Raw genomic sequence first — 16,932 nt, forward strand, 5'->3', positions numbered from 1 at the left:
CTTATACTAGCCTGCTTTCTCCTTTGATTGTTCCAGTGCCCTACTCACACTGACTGACTGCACCAAGCTCATGCCATACTATGCTAGCTATGAATAAATAATTATACTGAACAACTAATAGCACAAAAGAAGTTGTAGCTCTACTGCTGGGAACAAAACAAAACAAAACGAAGAATCTACATCAGATGGGGCTGCGTCTAAGGAGACAACGAAGACCATGCGGCTGTCCTCGTCCCTGTCGAACACCTGCTCGATCAGGTCGTTCCAGTTCTTCCGCTGCCTGCCTGGACCCCACGGTAGTGGCGGCGCTCGTCGCCGCTGAACGTGCTGTACGGCGGCGGCGCCCGCGCGTCCGGCACCGACAGCGTCACGGCCCGATAATATACATATGGCAGATAATAAGGTTATGTCAGGAACTCAGGCTCCTAGCTTAATAAACAATGACATATACACAAGGTTCTTAGACTATTCCAACCATATTTCTTTCATTTCGTTCTCTTTCCGATTCCCTTTCCTGTTCTTATTCCCTTTATTTTCTCTCATCTCCATCAGCTTTCCTTCGAAGCGAACCGCGAAGGGAAATGAGAGAGAATCCCGTTCTGAAGGGAATGACTCTGGAAATCCCGTCGTGAAGGGAACCGTGAAGAAAAACCGTTGGGAACGCTGAAGGGAACGGGTATCCCTTCACAACGAGAATCTGGCCGTGGAGGAAATCCCTTGGCCTTGGTCTTATTGCTGCCCAAAAGAAGATCACGATGGTGCATAACTAATTTTCTTTTGAAGGTAACTAAAGAGAATTTAAGTGGTTGGCAAATGAATGCTATTCAGCTTTGCCTCTACTTGTTCCAGCCATTAGATAAGATGTAGCACATTAATATATTAGAATGCCTTTCCCTAGAAAAAAGGATGCCTGACCTTCATGAACTCCTAATTCCTAAGCAAGGTTCTACTTAGTAATTAAAGAGAGTTTGCAGTTTACATGCAAACCTTATAGGCACATAAATCTGATGTTACATCAATTGTTTCCTCAATCTGAGGAGCATAAACATGCCAGTCTGAATTCTTTGCACAAGGCATTTTCAAATGTTCAGTAGCTTCCGCTGATCCATGCACCAAAACCTGCAAAAAATCATACACGCTTCAGTACGAGACAACAATTTTCTGCATACAGGGCAACCACTGTCCACAAGCATAAAAATTGCAGGTCACTCAAATCTTGTTCTAACTAAATCGAAACAAGAAGCAACAGACACTTGTAATCGAAATAAAGCTATGTGGTGCCATGTCAACCCTATTGAAATGAATAGAAATGTACTAGATTGACATAATCTACTATCTCTTTGGTGACAGTACCACGAGTAATACATGGGCTTGGGGAGAATCCCAAAACATATTTAACTATGGAAAAGGATAAACTACATATGCGCAAAAAGAATATACTCCACAAAAAGGAGAAATCAATGGTCAAAATTGTAAAATTTAAACCATGCAAACTATAAGAAAGAATATTCCCAAGTAAAGTTACATACAAGTTTCAGTGGAGACACGTGAGCAATAACTGATTTTACAGAACGCTCATCAGAGCGACCTTCAAAGTCCATATACGCCAATGAGCATTTCACTTGAACCTGAAGAAAAGGTAAGTATACTAGAACACATGTAAAATTTAAATCTGGATATAGACATACAGCTAACTCTGCAACTGATGCAGAAACTAATGAAGAAAACAAAGAGAGAAAAAACTTACAGTCATCTTGTTGGAAACAAGTTTTGAGGGTGTTGAATCAAGGAGCAGGCGTGCTGAGCCCTCATCAATCTTACCGTCCAAGCCATCTCCAGGACCCTGAAAAAAAAAGGACATGCACTTAAGAACCTAGCATGAATAACAGAGAGTTTCGTCTTATTAGTCTGAAGTGGCAACAATGTATTTCCAATTATCATTTAAAGCTTCTTTCAGTTGTCACGAAGGAAGGCACAAAATTAGCTAATATGCTCCGAAGGAACGACTGAGGCATAATTCATCAGAACCATGCAACTCACGTAAGAATGAATTAGAACACTATATATGATGGCCAGGCCATTTACAAATGCTCAATAGTCAAAACTCGAGTAATAGTGAGTGCATAAGCAAACTTACAAGCATCAGAGTATTATCCATCTCTTCTTGTTCCATCATATAATCATCAGGATTGATGACCCACCAAAGTCATCCCATTCAGCAGTACTTTCAAAGAAAGGAAAAATTGGAGCAAAACTGGTTGATGGAGGGATAAATCCATCAATGATAATATCGATGTTCCGACCGAAATGTGAACCAGATAGACCACAAAGTAAAGAAGGATAGTCAACTACATATACTATATCATATTAGATAGTAAAGACTTTACAATATAAAATCAGTTTGGAGAAACTAAATGGAACAACAGATATGTTAACATAGGCAGTGTCTTTGCTTCTTCAATATAATTAACAATCATAAAAGGGGATATTGAACTTGATCAGGTCAATGAATAAAGTAGGCAGAAAAGAAAAAGGAGAAAGGAGTCAGAGAAACAATAAGTGTACTCTAGAAGTGGTTATCAGAAGACACATCATATTAAAGATTGCATGTGTGGTAAGTTCTGAGGGAGATTGACTAGCAAAGTTCACAAAAATATGTAGCCATCTTACACCATCGGAGGATTTACGAGATGAGCTTGCGTCAATGACCATTGGATCAGAAGCCTTTGCATTCGATCCATGAGAAACCTTCAGTTCCTCTTCTTTGGTGAGGCTAGCCTTTAGCGCTTTTTCTTTTTTTATCCGTTCCCGTTCCTCTTCGTAAGCTTTTATCTCATCACCCACCAAAGGAATTCGCTTGCTCGTAGTGATCTTCACAGCTTTAGGGGGTGGGTCCACTTGAAGCATGCGAGCAAGTGTCCCAAACTGGACAGCAAATATTATCTATTCAGATAGTTGTATAGAAACATATATATATATATATATATATATATATATATATATATATATATAGGACACCTATTCTATACTCCTAGGAGTATGTACTCCCATATGCAATATACCACCTAAACAAACACTTTATACTCTTTTATCATTTTTAGTATACTCTAATACTAATTCTAAGATACTCCAATATGAGTTGTATGAAAAAAAATTCAATGTTAGCCTTTTATTTTTGCTATATACTCTTTTTTATACATAAAAGAAGTATATACGCAAATTAAGATAAAAATCATGGAATTTCATAAAAAAATTCGTGGGATTTGTATTGTAGTATCTTATAATTACTAATGAAGTATATTTAAAGTGATAAAGAAGTATAACACACGTGTACAAGTGGTATATGAGAGGTGGGAGTACATACACCCAGGAGTACATACTAGTTTTCCTATATATATATATATATATATATGTGATGCCAAAAGAACATTAAGGTAAAAAGACTGGTAACTTTATGGAAGTGAGATTTTATAATCATTTGCCTTATGCTCCATAAGTTATGAAAGTTATAGTTAGCATCTAGTTTACTAAAACCCTTGGCTCCCTCATTTCGTGTTCTCTTCACTTTTAAAGAACAAAAATTTCATCTTTTGATACCTGAAGTTTGGACAAGCCCTGACAACACTCAGCAGTCATAACTTATAGAAGCCTAAATAGTTCCTGCCCAGTCATTTCGGATTGTAGCTACTGAAAAACATATTAAGATTGATGGCAAGAGTAACTCATCAATATAGACTTATAGACTTATAGACTGCACAAAGGAATGTACCTGTCCCTTCTCAGTAAAGAGCATTGTATTCTTTGCTTCCTTTGCCATTTCAACAAATATGTCATGAGAAAAGCCAACCTCCAAACTTGCTGTGGATGCCAGAACCACCTACTAAATATTTGTTAACTTCAAGGTTCCAACAATATGGTAGAGAGCAGAGAAATATGTTACTAACCTTTAGAGCATCTCCCAATTTCTTAAGCTCTTCTTTGTTAATTATCAGTGTAACATGTCTGCAATGTAGAAACATCTAAAGTTGTTGATGATAGAATCAGATGGATTTCAACTTGTAAAAAAACTGTTCACTTGACATAAATACCCAAAATCTGAAGTGCGGCCTTGATTAAAAAGGTGCTTGAAATGGATCAAATGATAGTATTCTCAAAACAGAACAACTCAAATGAGACAAAATGAAACTGTGACTTTATGAGATGCAAGTACGGGAACGGAATAATCTTCAAACTTGCATAGTGAACACAGGCACAAAGAGTACCAAATAAAGGTTTAATTAGCACTTATTGATATTTGAGTTCATACTTTAATAAGAAGGCATTGGCTCTATCTTGTCCGAAATATATAGAGATTGAATCACTCATCCATTCAAGAAAACACTTGACATAATCAATGGTACTTGTAGAAACATTTGTCAGAAAGTAGATAGGGTACGTCAAACCCCATTGCTTCCAGTACTGCAACATATCAAGACAAAAGGTTAGCACGTTCTTGAAACAACAAGAATACAGAGTCCAAAAATAAGATTTAAGATTTCACCTCGTCCAATATCAAAATAATTTCCAACACTCTACCAGCTGTATCAACAGGAAGTAACACACTTCCACCACTTGCCAGAACTTTAACTAAGGCATCTGTATGAAATGTGACAGCACTTAGATAACCCAAGGGTAGAACATATAAAAAACCAAATCGTAATTATCATTTTGGATATCTATTAATACCAGCTCTAACAAATGCAAAATAGGTCATCATGGATGGATAAAACATTCAACCATCAAACATACCCATGAGATAACAAAAGTAAATAAGTAACACCAATAATTTATCCAAGTGTCACAAATTTGGGGCAGTAAACACTGTGCACATTCATAATTTGTATGTGTTACTTAAGGCCTGATCAGAAAAGGGGAAAAAATGTAAGGCAAAATGGCATATCCTGTAACAATGACAGTTAGCACTTAGGAATACTACTGGGATTGCAAAAAATCTAAAGAGACAGAATAATGAAAGCAAAGTCTACTGCTGAGTGCTCTATCAATGAAATCTTGATGTTGCTGCTTTTTGTAGCTCTAATTGTTCAAAGTATTGTAAGCATCAGTTATCAAAACAGCTGGCCGCACGAAGGATCCAAGAACGGTACCATTCAAATGCCTGGAAAAAAAAATACATTAGTGTTAGCTGTTTATGCTAAAGAGAACACTAAATTTGTACAGGAAATGCACGGGAGAGGATCTAACATCTATTTCCGATGGTTGAAGTCAACAACATACACGACATCCTCCCCATCTTTTGTTATCTTCCATACTGTGCCCCCCAAAAGATGCCCAGCCACATGTGGAGTAATAACTATTCCTTCTCCTTTATTTGCCAAGAAACAGTATGTGAGCAATGCAGTGTAGCATGCTAAATGATCTATTCAGCAAGATCTTACTGACCATTCAGAAGGTAATTTTGTGAGTATTTTAATCTCACAACATTTTGGAATGCAACATCAACATCATCCAAATTAAACAAATCAAAGTCTGAAACTTGCTGCAAAAGAGAGATTAAAAGTAGTAAGGGTCTACTGTGAATGTGAACAAATATAAAGTACAAAATGGAGTCCGCCTTTCTTTTTAATTGGTAGGGAGGGGGGAGATCGTGTGCTAACCTGTCGCAGGGATCCCGAGAGACCCCTTTTTAAAGATTCGGCCGGGGGATGATCCTGAACGAGCTCGTCCGGGAAATAAATGAAAACGGAAATAAATGCAACGGCTGGTGGTGGTGGAGGATGATCGACCTAGTGCAAAAGAGATAGATGCACCGGGGTTTAGACAGGTTCGGGCCGCACGGGGGCGTAACACCCTACTCCTGTGTGAGTGCAATATCTTTCCTTGAAGGGAATTCTTCAAGGATGTATTTAGTTACAAGGGTGTGTCGCCTACAGAGAGCTTGAGGCTCCCGTGTTCTAGCTCTACTCGAGCTTGTTTGTGATGTTCTTGTTCTACTGTGTTCGTCGCGCTTCTTCTATGTCTCTTGTTTGTGCTGTATCGTCTGGTCTGATCTCTTTTCTTGCTTCTTTGCCTCGTCCTCTCTCTTTTCTTTTTTGTTCTTCATCCTTTCCTTTTATAGGCGCGCCGACCTCGACTTATCCTGAATGGGAAAGAGGGGGCGCGAGTGCCAAGACGCCACGGAGAAAGGCGTCATCATTCCGTCTTGGCGAAGTGACAGGGGCGGTGGAAAAATGCGGCGCGCATCCGACCACCCGCCACTGTGGACATCCTCTGGTGCCATTAAGAGGGCCCACCGGGCAGCCATAGAGGCGCCCGGTGCGCCCACCCTGTCTTGTTCTTCTGTCAAGGCAGGGTGGCAGGAGGAGCGCTTCGATCCTGGCAACGTTATCCCGAGGCACCCGGATGATACGGGACGGGACCCGTGCATTTAATGGACCCACGTCCCCCTGCCAAAGTATGGCAGGGTCTGACACTAGGGCGTGGGCAGCTGAGAATGTCAGGATGTCAGGCCGCGCGTGCCTATTAAATGCGGCATTGGACCTTTGACTGGCTGACACCCCGCCGATGGGACCCTTCGGATCGTCGGGCGATCTTGCGCGAACCTTCGGGGAACCAAGTGCTCGGGGGCTGCCACGTGCAGCCCCGAGCACTCTCCTCCGAGCACTTCGGTAGGTCCTTCGGGGAACCGAGTCCTCAGGGGCTGCCACGTGCAACCCCGAACCCGAGCACTCTCTCCCGAGCACTTGGCTGTCTGGATCATCGGGGGACTACGGTACTCGGGGGTAAGTGGGAACCCTTCCGAGTACTTTCTTTCCGGTACTTTGACTCTGCGGGTCATCGAGGGACTGGGGTGCTCGAAAACCAGAGGCTGCGGCCCCGAGCACCTTCTCCCGGAACTTAAGCTCTTCTCATCCTGCAGGGGGGGATCTCACGGGATGATGACATGTGGCAGATGACCGGCCCGGTCTCAGGACTCAGGGACCCCTGGTTCCTGATACACCGACATAATCGGAAATGGATGTGTTTGAAAAGTGTATATTTAGAAAATAAAGGACGCAAAGAAGCTTACCCATCTAGATAGAAAATGATCATACATGGTCAAAAGGCCACCCATCTAGATAGAAAATGATCATACATGGTCAAAAGGCCAAGTCTAAACACAGGTTCTGTTGCATATACTGGTGCGGAGAGTCCAAGATGTTTCATAGCATAGGGCAAAGCTCCTAGATGCGTGATGTCAGGATGTGACAGAAGCACAGCATCTATTGTTGGTGCAACCCTGAAAGTTATAAAGTGCTCTTATGAGTGTAAGTCAAAAATGCTATTCAATTTGCTTGGATGATAGCAATAACATGCATACTGACGGCAATGGCATATATGCATTATGCAGTGATGGAAAGTATTTCCTTTACTCAACTATTGTGCGAGGGTTTTGGAAAGAAACAGGGAGGAGGAGGAATCCTTGAATTTGTAAGATGTGCAAGGTAAAACAGATGGATAACAAATGCTTTTGAACTGCCTGCTGAATTCATGAGCAGACAAGAGACAACCTGACGAACTGAAGCATCTTAAGTAGCCAGAGGACATTAAAAATCCTAGAGAAAGAAATGTCTGCTGGATTGCGCAGAAAATTGATTAAATAATTGTTACTAAAATCCATGTAATATTGCAAATCAACAAATCCAATTTATCTGCCAGGAAAATGAAGGATAAGTATACAAGTAGCAGGAGCGCTATCCATTAACAATTGGCATGGTGGCATACAAGGAGCTAGGCCAAAGTTAACACGGGGGAGTTATACTTTTTCACATTATCAAAAACTCACATGCTAGCATCCTCTTTCAAGAAAGCAACAAGTAGAACTAAACACACACATATATATATATATATATATATATATATATATATATATATATATATATATATATATATATATATATATATATATATATATATATATATATATATATATATATATATATATATATATATATATATATATATATATATATATATATATATATATACTAGACGTTAGGCACACAAGATGAAACATAAGACCATGGCACGCAATTGATGTAAGTAGCAGCCTACGGGATAGGGGAGTGTACTTGGCGAGGGGTTGGAGTTGGAAGGGGTCCCAGAGGTTGGTCCAGCCGCAGTCGAGAAAGAAGCGGAAGTCGTCGATGGCGAGGACAACTCAATTGTATCTGTATAATTACTCATATAATTTTATTTATACCAGTACAGCAGGAACAGAGGACGGGACGAACTTGGTCTAACTAACTCCTAGTCTTGTGGATGAGACCGTGAGAAGCGAGTTGTGGCTGTTGTGATCGTGGACGTAGTCAGTGATAGTTATCGCCAACAGTCACCTGCATAGCTGGGTCGGGCCGGGCCGGGCCGGGCCGAGTTAAGTTGGGTTGGGCCCATATCCATATGACTCATCATCGTGCATCGAGCCCCCCTTTCAATAGCTCGGTCTCTCGTGTTCCCTCGACTCCGTCGTCGCCGCCGCCGCCGGCCACCACGAAACAAAAGGAGCCATAGGTGCGTGCGAGACCCCCGAGGAACCCAAGCTTCTCTACTCCGGCGTGGCCTCCTTTCCTCACAAATATTTTGTGGTTGGGTCCAAGTCCTCGTGGTGTGTTTCTGGTTGGATCTAGGCAAAACCCTAGCTAACTCGCGCCATCTCTTCCCACAGCTGCTTGCTTCCGATGCAAGGCGCAGCTGCTGCTGCTGGCGGAAGCGACGAACCGGCGGCCAATGGGGCGAAGCCTGAGGGGCAGCAGCAGTTCGATCCTAGCCGGAGTAAGGACATCTCCTCTCCACCGCCTTTACTTCGATTCTGTATTTCGTGTTCTTGGTTGGTTACTAGTTTGCCCATGATGTCTCTCTAGCTCCAGGGGAGTTTGGTTGGTTACTAGTTTGCCCGTAGGAAATCATGATTCTGAATGAGGGCACGAATTAAATTGGGAATTCACGGGGAATATGCTTACACTTGAGAAAATTATTTTCTGACATTCTCGAAAAAAAGGAAATTTATTTATGGTACTAGGATCAAGTTCAGAATGACTTTTCTAGACCATATTATGGTACCATACCGTTTGGGACGATGTTCTTTTACTGAAGCTCTGTTCTATTAGGCATTATCTGGAAAAGAACATCCACCAAACCTTTAGTTTGTCAATTGCTGATGTCTCAAAGCTATGCTTTTGGCGTAGCCTGTCAATCTTGCAGCCTTCTGACACCTTAATTTCGTGATGTTTTCAAGTGATTGGAATAATCAAAAGAAAGGCCTTGATCAAAGAATTGGCTGCTGCTTACCATGCTGAGTGTATAGCATCTTGTAAAGAACTTCTGCAGCTTCAGAGAAAGTGGGAGGAGGTCTGTATCCTTCATCTTCCAAAATCTCAGATGTAGAGCTCAGTCTCCCTCTGTATTGCTCAGCACTGTAATTCAAGTCCTCATTCTTCTGCAGTAGCAACACAAGAAATTGAAGTTATTCTCAATTCAGATTAGCGTTGACAGAATTGATTCATTAGAATCTGGCCCTCCTTCGGCACCTAAGTCGCTAAATGCTACTCGGTTTTGCATGAGTCAGTTATGCTGCAATTCCTTCGAAATTTGATTGGAGTCATTGAGCTGTGAAACAAATATTGTTCTTCTTTTCTTGGGACTGTAGCAAAAAAGGCTAGGCCTAAACCTTTTAAAAAGGATAAGAACTGTGTAATGCGATGGGAGTGCAGCAATGGCAGCAATTAGGCAAATGTTCTCTCTGTGACAAAAGAAAATTAAGTGTGCAAGACTCTTATGTGCTTTTAGTGGTATTCATTCATTAATTAAGGCATACTTGCTAGCTAGTTTCCCAATTTCTTTGGCATCTTTTTATCTACTTAGCATTTTTTTTTATTTGAGCTAGCAATTTCTCCTCGCATCAGTTTTTTCCCTTTTTCATGTTACTTGTTTGTTTAGCAGTTCATCTTTGTATCCTTGTTTTCCTCTGTCCTGTTACTTCTCAAAACAGCTTAGATATCATGAGCTGTACCAGTTATATAAAAAAAGAATCATTAATTGTAACTAGCTTCCTGGAGGAATTATATGCTATTGCTTTACAGTAGAAATCGTAGGCAGAAATTGCTTTCGTTTGGTAGTCCTGACAAATTTTTTTCTTCATAATGAGGCGTCTCAAATGCAAAAATGATTCACAGGAACAATATGTGGAGGCCAAAATGCCCGAAGAAGCAAGATCGCTGATGATGAAGACCTCTAAACGTAGGAAGAAGTAGATTCAGGAGACTAGCTTGTTTTCAGAGAACTCTTTGCCATTGCCTACTAGCTAGTAATTGTTTTTTATAGGAGCTAGTAATTGTTTGTTTTGCAGTAAAATGATAAATGCAAGCAAACGTTGCACCGAGGTGTGACACATGTACTCGTATATGACATTGTATGAATTGTAACATTGTACTCTAGTACGTCTCACATCCGTTTATGTGATCATTCTGTAAATGCATGGCATGGGGTTGGCTCGCATTGGTATCCTCATCAGCAGCGGCAACGGAGGTGAAGAAATAACTCTACATTGTTTCCGGACTCCGTAGGGCATCCGAGGAGCAGCAGGAGGAAACTTTCCTCAACTCCAAGAAGAAAACCCGGTGGACCATGTCGCTGAACCAACAGCTGCAGGAGCACGTACTACGGCCACGACTTTCACCATTGACCTCTTCTGCGATGTGCTGTGCGTGGAGAGGAGTAAGTCTTGTTAGGGAATGGGTACGCTACATTAGCAAACAAAAAATTTCTACTGCATTAAATTAAGAAATCATGTGAGTAGAGAATCATAAATTGTTATCGCTAGATGCGCAGTGTAACGGAAGAAGAGTTAAAGTAGATTGATCTAACGTCGTGTATGTCCTCAACCTGCTCTGACCACGTGTACCGTGTCCTTGAGAACATCGAACGCTAATATGCTAGCACCATGTGACCGATTAGAGTTTCGCAGGGAGTTCAGGAAGAGGTGACGGTAAAAGTTTTGGTGGTTGAATCAACTCATGCATCACGGCTCTTGCCTCCTCTTTTATAGAGTACGTTAATACGTTAATGAACCTTTAATTATATTAAAGTCTATTATGACTCTAAATCTTAATAGATCTTTAATTATATTAAATCTTACTTGTAGATCTAATCTGCATATATAATCACCTTTAAGATATATCACCAACAAGCCTTGCTTAGGGGCCTTGCTCGGACTTTGTTCACTGGAAGGACAGCTAAATCTCAAAGATGGTTGGATTCCTGCCACATTTCCCTGGAGGACTGCGTAGTCCATTCCAACAACATCAACTTGAAGGGCAACCGCCAGGATGACGATGACGCATGGGTCATTGCTACCAACATGAAGGATAAAGCAAGCAGTACAAGGAGGGAGTGTCTCAGTTTGCTGCTGAAAGAAGCACCTCCATCACCTTGGCCTACGTGCACAGTAGGATATCCAAATATCTCAAGACCAGTGCATCCCTAGTTGCAGCAGAAACTAGCAAACCATCTAGGATTTTCGTGTAACAGAGATATACATACGCATGAATATTGTTGGCAGCAGCAAGCATTGGCAAATTGGAATCTGGGCAAAGTTGAATTGAAAAGGGTTATGGCAGAGGAGATGATGATGCATCAAGCACAATGTTCGCGCAACTTATTCCCCCATAACGTCGGGTCGATTGGGACCAAACTAGACGGACAAAAGAAAATATAAATGAAGACTGAAAAATTATTCAAGACTCTAAAACCAAACTCAAGCCTAAAGTGAAGAGCAGCATATCGTCGAACACCTGGCGTGTGCATCGGGAGTGTCTGTCTTGTCGCTCACTGCCCGGTCAGGTCAGGTCAGGTGTGGCAACCGCAGAGCTCCTTGAGCCGCGCCGCCGCCTCCCCCGCGTCGATCGAGTACTGCAAGTCGTGTCGTGTGAGATCATCGACATGGAAGCAAGTAAGGTTGAGAAGCGAAGCAACCATACCTTGGAGAGGACCCATGCGGAGTGAGTGTGCGCGCGTCGGAGGAGGGCGGCGAGGTCGTCATCGGCGGAGAGCTCGCGGTAGTTGACGAAGTTCTCGCGGGCGTACTTGGCGTAGTACGGACGCGTCTCCACCGGCAGCCGCCGCACCAGGCGCAGCACCTCCCGGTACGCGCGCAGACCCGCGTTGGACATCGCCCGCCCACCCTTGCTGCTGAAGAACTGCGTGGGCTTAGAGCAGGCAGAGGCGAGATGAAGATCTGTGGTGAATTTTCCAGAATTTTAGGAAGTCAATTTGAACCTTTAAAATTTCAGTGAAAGTTGAACAATTGTCCATTTTGAATAAATTTTTTCAAATCTGGCTCAATCTTTTTACGTGCAACTTGTCAAAATGGGATCCTGCGAGTTGTTACCACAAAAATTGGTTTGAACTGCAGGCAGAGTTTAGATCATCATCTTCGCAAAAAAAAGAAAAGAGTTTAGATCATCAAATAGAATTATGAAATAAAATGGGAAAATAAACACACGTGCACACAAGCTAGCTTGCTTTCTATGTTCTCACGGTGCTGTCGTCGGATGGCGAGGCGGTCGATGCTGCTGGAGCTGCTCTTAGGTTAGGTTGTTGAGCAAGGGGACAAGATTCAATTCGAGATGCAGTAAACTCCTCCGTTCACCCCATGTCCTCATCATTTTCTTTGAGATTCGCACAACTTCAATTTGTCTTCCCACCCTTTTCCTCTTGATTTTCTTTGAGATTTGCACAAGCGATGATCATAATAGTTAAATTTGCCTTACCAAGCTTGTTTCCATTTTCTTCTGTTTCAAATTTGCTCCCATTTCGAGGAATGGCGGAAGGCGCCCCGCAGGTTTTTAACTATATATTATCATTGAACTGGACGTTCACGCGATGTTGTGAACGCGCTAGACGTGCCACGATACTGGCAGTAACATATCTATAATTCTATTTTGTTCTTCATGCTAAATGTAGGTATGAAAACGGTCAAAAATGATAAAAAATATCCTAAATCACTTTCACATTTATTCTCAGAATCGAAATCGGAAATGATGATGTCGGAGTATCGGAATCTTGGAAAACGAACATCGTAACAGAAACATGTCAATTACGGTCGGGAACTGATAGTTTAGATCAGAAACACCGCCCCATAGAACATGACTCAAACGGCAAGTGTCCATATAACCAACGAGATACGTTTAAATCTTAACTCAGTCATACAATGATATAACTCATAACTCGTCCATACAACAACACAAGTCTTAACTTGAGTACTCGAATAAGTCTTAACTCAACCATATAAGATATAATATATTCACACTAGATAATTTATAATCCATTCAATATATTGATACCACAATGTAAAACTGTTTCATAAGTACCACAAAATATACTACAACGAGAAAATTACAAAGAACATATTTATTATATAAAAAATTATAAAATGACTAAGGTGCAACTGACCATCTTACTATTTTAAGCATCTTACCTAGTATGGAGTCGAAGCCTATAAAAATTAGAATGTTCTAAGTCTGAAAAAATAGAAATTATTTGGAGTTTACTCGGAAAATTCCAGTGAAATATAGTATTTTGAAAATATGGTCGAAAATCAGGCTAGATTGTTTTTTATTTTTATTTTCGTATTCATTGATTCAGAATCGGTCAAGTTTTATATAAGTTATAGAGAAATTGGAAATGATCAGAAAAATCCAGAAAACAATATCGATATGTTCGAGATTTTACCGTTCTATTTTCATCCCTAACTAAATGGTAGTTGTGAGCTCGTTGCAGCTCTTTAGAGGGAACACTAACCTATCTGACCTAAAACCCAGCTATTTCCTAGAGTATTTATTATGAGTATTAATTAGCTCACAACTAAACATTTATGGCATTTTAGTAAATATTCCAAAAGTTCAATTCCAAGTCCTTTGTTTTCCAAGCCACGCAACTTTGCAGAAAAGCCCATCAAGTTCTAGAGAATAACAAACCAACCAAGCCAAGGACCATATTGCAAATATTAATTATTTGCCAATGGTTCAAATGCAGACATACCACATTTCCAATTAAAAAATCAGTAAGATTTCGTACACCATAAATAGCCTCCAAGTTCACCAAAAATCACAAAAATACCACCAACCGAAAATGACCATAATACCTCCAATTGGCAATTGCCACCCACCCGATTAGGTGACAATTTACCAAATCCTAAATCCATGCAAGGTAACACCTCAACATGTAAGGTATCACATTGCTTAACATCTAAGCCATGCAATATTAGCCAAATGTATTTTAGAACAATAGGAAATCATGAGCATTTGCATCTATAAATAGGAGAGGAGGCCACCATAGCAAGCCTAATGCCATTAGGGCCAGGGCAAGACCAAGATGAGCTCATCTTCTTCTTGCTCAAGATCATGGCTAACCTCAGCATGGCACCATGAAGGAGAGCAAGAGGGGAAGGGGAAGGTTGAAGGATTCATCAAGAGCAATCAAACATCATCATCTAGCATCATCACCATATAGCAAGGTGTGTTCTAGATTAGATGTTTTTTTATAAGAGAGTGAATGAACAAGCAACTAGCATATGTAGGTTTTAACCATAGATCAAGTAGGCAATGCCTGTTCATACTAGCATGTGTAGGTTTTAACCATAGATCCCTAGGAACGCATGTTCATCCCAGATCATCGCATGCTGAAAAGAACTAAAAATAGAGAGCATGATCACATAGTAAAATTTGTCATCCCCTTAGTTTAGTTCAATCGACTCAAACAAGTTCGTTTTTTACTCAAGCGTTATTCCTTCACCGAAAAATACTATTAGGACCTTGGGAGCCGCGCCTATTGTGAGAGTTCCATAATTTTCTCAATTTCTGGTTACCATGATCGCATACTAGCTAGTATTCAGTTATACATGACATGCATGATAGCTCAAAATGTCTGGAGGAGATCGCATCAACAAGGAATCAGAATTTTCGATTCGCGAAGCTTACCTGCACCCAGAAATATACTGTCTTAACCACTGCCACCGCCGTCTGCTCTATGTTTCAGGAGTTGTTCTGCATGGCTTGGCTTCAGAAAGTAATTACACATCAAACCACACAAATTCTTTCATACCTCGTTCATTCACCTGCAATGCTCTCAAAGAAACTTTATCCAGGTAGGTAGTCGGTACTCGGTAGTGAGCAATATATATATATTACGGGCAGTTAGTTACAATAAACACTCCTACACAGATAGGTGATCTTCATCTCATACAGTAGTCATCTTTTAACTATCTAGCTAGTGTGCCATGAACTGAAGGATGAAAAACAGAAGGTACTGCAATACGCAGGAATCATGTTGGCTCCTGCTAGGCATCTCATTCCACAATCCATCCATCCTACACGGCTAGACCTAGTAGACCCATGGATCGGAGTTAATTTTCAAACTCAGAACTGATTTGTCTGCGGTCTTGCAAACTGAATCGGAAACTAGCTCAAAATCTGAAACTATAGCAGAACATGATGTATAATAAGGAAGCAGGCAGATACTAGAGCGAGGAACTCCTCAAGTTTTGCTACGGATTACCTTATACATCTGCCAGCACCAAATTGCTAGATTGCTAATGGTGGTGGAGTTCAAACATAGCCATTGGAGCATTTTATTGAAAAAAAGGTAAAGCTACAAAGGGGAACTCCACAACTCGAAGGTTGGGGGGGGGGGGGAGAAAAAAAGATGATCTTTTGATTCGGAAGAAGCGAGAGCTCATACGGCGGGGCGGCGATCGGAGGTAGAGCCGGTGGCGGCTGGCGTCTTAAGACTGCGGCGGCTTGGAGGTTGTGGGGCTGAGGGAGCAGGAGGAGCGGAAGGCGTCGATGTGCGCCTGGCACTTGACGCGGTCGCCGTTGTTCTCCTCCAGGCACTTCCGCAGCGCCTCCACGTCGCACGCCGCTGCCTTTTTCTCGTCTCTTCTTCCGTTGCCGGCGCTTGTCCCGACAAGCGAAGCAGATGGCCCCGCCGCCTCCATTGTGTCGTATGTAGATCGAGTCTGAAAACGATGGGAAAGGGAGGAAGAGCCACCGTTCCCGAGTAAGCAGATTCCTTTCTCGTTAAAAGCATATTCAACTGCCGAATTGCAAATTTTATTAGTCTTCCTAAAAATCATGTGTATGATTTAGCTAAAATATATTCTAAACTATTCATATAATAAATTTGATATGATTTAGACCGTAAATGGTAATTCTTTTTGGTTCCACAAATCACCTAAGTATTATTGTTATAGAATAAATTGTAACATATACCAACATTCGAAATTGATTAATTCAAATTCTACGACTCTATTGGATGTGCATGTTTGTAAATAGGACCTGTACATGTTGCATTAAGCGCTGGCAAAATTTTGAGAAAAATCAAATATAATTGCTAATTATTTAGAGGACGTTTATAAGGCTAAATAGTATGAAATGATAAAAATGCATATAAATGTAGCATTGCAAAGGAACTCATTTTTTCACCAAGTAACCTAGGGTTGTAAATAATTTTAGAAATTATTATGCCACATGATAGGAATATTAGTGAATTTTCTCAGATTTTTTGGAATTTATTTGAGCATTAAAAAATACTAGAATTTCTAAAAGTAACTATTTTTGGAGTTTTTTATTTTAAAACCTAGATGGGGTATTGAGGTGAATACTTTTAAAATGAATTCATCATGAATTATAGGACATACAAAAAAAGTTTCATAAAATTTAGAGTACGGTAACCCCACTACTCAAATAGAGAAAGCAGAAGGAGAACACTTAAAATCGCAGAAAACACTGTTCATCCGAAAAATATTATTCACACGAGTCACGCCCACCAATTTGGCGTGACTCAGGCTGCCACGTCGAAGGGCGTCGGGGTTTTCACCAGCGTGGCTATTTTGGTCACGCC

General features: G+C 41.0%; 2 protein-coding genes and 1 pseudogene across 3 annotated transcripts; 1 reads left to right on the plus strand and 2 right to left on the minus strand.

Moving 5' to 3' along the window:
- Positions 1-88: 88 nt before the first annotated feature.
- On the minus strand, positions 89-8,448 carry LOC133897072 (cleavage and polyadenylation specificity factor subunit 2-like; annotated as a pseudogene).
- Positions 8,407-10,469, plus strand: LOC133896732 (uncharacterized). 2 transcript variants are annotated; one of them, XM_062337336.1, is made up of 4 exons: positions 8,407-8,547; positions 8,702-8,808; positions 9,272-9,384; positions 10,209-10,469. In XM_062337336.1, exons 2-4 carry the CDS (start codon positions 8,715-8,717, stop codon positions 10,284-10,286), a joined length of 285 nt encoding a protein of 94 aa, XP_062193320.1. In that variant the 5' UTR covers positions 8,407-8,547; positions 8,702-8,714; the 3' UTR covers positions 10,287-10,469. The 2 variants fall into 2 exon arrangements, with proteins under 2 accessions (XP_062193320.1, XP_062193319.1); XM_062337335.1 differs by having other exon boundaries at positions 8,432-8,621.
- A 1,138-nt stretch (positions 10,470-11,607) lies between these two features.
- LOC133897957 (LYR motif-containing protein At3g19508) lies at positions 11,608-12,268 on the minus strand. The gene is made up of 2 exons (XM_062338792.1): positions 12,012-12,268; positions 11,608-11,943 (listed from the first exon to the last, which is right to left on the minus strand). The coding sequence occupies exons 1-2, from the start codon at positions 12,201-12,203 to the stop codon at positions 11,881-11,883; spliced, it is 255 nt and encodes an 84-aa protein (XP_062194776.1). The 5' UTR covers positions 12,204-12,268; the 3' UTR covers positions 11,608-11,880.
- Between the last annotated feature and the right edge of the window lie 4,664 nt (positions 12,269-16,932).

The sequence above is a fragment of the Phragmites australis genome, chromosome 17, assembly GCF_958298935.1.
Source record: "Phragmites australis chromosome 17, lpPhrAust1.1, whole genome shotgun sequence".
NCBI lineage: Eukaryota > Viridiplantae > Streptophyta > Magnoliopsida > Poales > Poaceae > Phragmites > Phragmites australis.

What these genes read in the sequence shown, in the direction of transcription:
- LOC133896732 (XM_062337336.1), top strand. Translation starts at nt 8,715, where the DNA reads ATGCAAGGCGCAGCTGCTGCTGCTGGCGGAAGCGACGAACCGGCGGCC. An exon ending in GCAGTTCGATCCTAGCCGGA is followed by an intron (nt 8,809 to 9,271) that starts GTAAGGACATCT and finishes GATGTTTTCAAG; the next exon opens with TGATTGGAATAATCAAAAGA. An exon ending in TTCAGAGAAAGTGGGAGGAG is followed by an intron (nt 9,385 to 10,208) that starts GTCTGTATCCTT and finishes AATGATTCACAG; the next exon opens with GAACAATATGTGGAGGCCAA.
- LOC133897957 (XM_062338792.1), bottom strand. Translation starts at nt 12,203, where the DNA reads ATGTCCAACGCGGGTCTGCGCGCGTACCGGGAGGTGCTGCGCCTGGTG. An exon ending in CCGCATGGGTCCTCTCCAAG is followed by an intron (nt 11,944 to 12,011) that starts GTATGGTTGCTT and finishes CACGACTTGCAG; the next exon opens with TACTCGATCGACGCGGGGGA.